General features: G+C 41.5%; 2 protein-coding genes across 4 annotated transcripts in view; one reads left to right on the top strand and one right to left on the bottom strand.

The window, feature by feature from the left end:
• LOC128890001 (out at first protein) overlaps window positions 1–2,610 on the top strand; it is a 61,008-nt gene that overhangs the window by 4,143 nt on the left and 54,255 nt on the right. The window lies entirely within an intron of this gene.
• The window catches only part of LOC128889981 (putative transcription factor SOX-15), a 43,385-nt gene continuing 41,023 nt past the window's right edge, over window positions 249–2,610 (bottom strand). Inside the window, exons 9-10 of one of the 3 annotated variants that reach the window (XR_008460531.1) lie at window positions 1,765–2,400; window positions 249–1,667 (exon numbers count right to left, since the gene is read on the bottom strand). Coding sequence is in view for 1 of the 3 variants with exons in the window: in XM_054148087.1 (XP_054004062.1) it covers window positions 1,841–2,400 (560 nt within the window). In the remaining 2 variants the exon portion in view is untranslated. Of the gene's footprint in view, window positions 2,401–2,610 lie in introns of all 3 variants that reach the window. The other 2 variants (XR_008460532.1, XM_054148087.1) reach the window with 2 other exon arrangements.

The raw sequence follows: 2,610 nt of genomic DNA, 5'->3' as shown, positions 1-2,610 counted from the left end.
ATAAATAATAATCATGTTTGATTGCGTTCGTCGCATGCGTAAAACGTTCGTACCCTTAAATAACATGTATGTATATATATATATATATATATATATATATATATATATATATATATATATATAATACGCGAATCACTTGTTTCTCGCGTGATCCAAATTGGTTCACCATACAACAATTAAAATTAATCAACTTAAATATAACAATTGAACGGAAATTCGTTCGGAATGGTCGAGAAATACACGAGGGATACATAATGAATGTTGATAATTGTTTCTATTAAGTACGATACAATAATCATAAAATAATTTAGCACTTCCCAGCGTTTCTTTACACTTACCTAAATTCCATCGCTTAGAAATTATTTCAAATTCAACATCGAACAGATAAAATATCCACGTTTTATTGCCACGCTACGTATAATCATATGCTACATAGACATAGGGTAGAACAACGAAAGTGAGAAGCCTACGCGAGTAAAAAAATTCGTTTCTTGCTATTCACGCTACATTTACAGCGAATTTCAATTCAGTCGGCTGAACAGAGGAAAGTTTAAGAGATCGTGCTTATACACATGCGATGGTAGGAGAATCTTAAATGTACGATTATTGGAAACAAGGTTCGTCGGCGATGCCTTCGTATCGATTTTTTCGCTAAGTACTTCTCACGTGAACTATTTTCAACATTTAGCCGACGCGGTGAATTGTGATTGGAAGAAACTGTAGTAACCATTCGACGTAGGACCGCCAAAGGAGTCTGTCCCACTCGTCGGCTAATTGTCAAAATATCGCAGAACTGTGTCTCCATTCTATACACATACATTTTCCATTAATGTTATAAATAATATGACTAAATGTCACAGTGTCAGCGCTAAAGAACAGATTTTCCCATTCACTCTCGATGAATATCAGAACGGAACAGCATCTTTTAAGTAGCCTGCCGAAGGATCCATTGCTAAAGAGAATCGATACGTTTAATTTGCTATGGAAATCGTTCGAACGATCTATTTTCGCAGTGAAATATACTGGTATGTTCTAAATATACAGTGCTATGCGGTACCATGAGTGCATAGGTGGATAAAAATAGCTCAACAATAACGTCGCGGGTTTCACCGATTCCGTTGCTGAAGATAATGATAACTACGAGATAAATTGCGTCGCATTCTACGTGAACAATTTCCGAACGGAACGTTAGAAAATCGATAATGTTTAGCATTGTGCGAGTACCCGAAAATGTAGGTTGTTTTATGGAGATCGCGATGAACTTCTAGAAGTTACTATTTCTTTTTTCTTTTTAACTACATAAACAAGATTAAGTGTTTTTTTAAAAGGGTTCGTGAGATCTTGGTTGAATAGCTCAGCAACGAAGGTTGCACAATAAATATTATACATAATAAATATTAAATACGACTGCACCGCAACGCTTACCACAAAGGAATCCTAGGATCGTTCCTAGCGCGTCCTTATTTACTTTCTTGTACCTTCTTCCGCTTCTACACATTGCACAGCCTCGCCAACTTTCCTTGAGCAAGCACACCTAAAGATTTCGGGTATCGGCACATCGCTACCATTTATCATCTTTCATACCAGCCGTGAGAAGATTGCGCATGAAGGTCTTCGAAGAGAATCTGTCTTTTTTTCGTCAAGAAACAGTGATCAGATGATCCACTCTGCAATTAAGAACGATCAGCACCGGAAGTGTTTGAGTGTGTGTGTACGGAGTATAAAATGTGTATAAGCACCGGATTCTTTGTAAACGCTATATACCTACGGATTCTTGGTACTACAGCCATAAGATAAGTCGCCCGTATCAAAAAAATGTCTAGAGTGGGGGAGGGGGACACTAGCTACTGTAACATGTCTTGCGCACGTCAGCAAGTATTACACTGAAATCGTCGTCCGCCTTCGACACGTGCTCCATGTTCTGAGATTGCTGCTGGGACTGTTGCTGCTGCTGTTGCTGCTGTTGTTGTTGCTGTTGTTGCTGCTGCTGCTGCTGTTGCGACTGATGGTCGGAATACTTCCCCACGTCCATACCCTGATGATACTGGTCCATCGCGTGGCCGATGCCAACGTTGGAGCAACGACCGTCTTTATTCTGATCGTCCACGATGCACTGAGAGTTCGACATGTCCATCTGGGACTGCTGCGGGGCGTAATAACGTAGATCACTGGCGTAATTGTGATTACTGTCGAGCATATTCTGCGATGACAGGCTGCTGTGAGCCACGCTCGTCGGGTGAGCGTACTTGAAGTACTTCTCCAGCTGCAACGACTGTTGCTGCTCCTCATCCGCGGTCATCCCAGGGTCCATGTGCCCCAATATAGAGTGCTGCTGCCCCGTACCGCCAGTTTCCTGTTGGTACTCCTGATGATGAGTCATTTGGTACCGGTGGGACACGCCTGAAAGTAATTGGACCGCGCGTTAGTAAGAAGGATAAGTCTGTACGAAGTCTGGAGCCTTGTACGCAGGCTTTGGAGACTTGGTACCAAACAGAAGATATAAATTAAAGTATCCGTGGTACGATTTTGGCAACGCGTGATCCGCCCAGGAAACATTTAAACGAGATCAAGATACAAGCGAGGACGTTCGAATAAAGGCAACGAGAGGAT

The sequence above is a fragment of the Hylaeus anthracinus genome, unplaced genomic scaffold (assembly GCF_026225885.1).
Source record: "Hylaeus anthracinus isolate JK02 unplaced genomic scaffold, UHH_iyHylAnth1.0_haploid 12000, whole genome shotgun sequence".
Taxonomy (NCBI): domain Eukaryota; kingdom Metazoa; phylum Arthropoda; class Insecta; order Hymenoptera; family Colletidae; genus Hylaeus; species Hylaeus anthracinus.
This window is presented reverse-complemented; position numbering and strand designations above follow the sequence as displayed.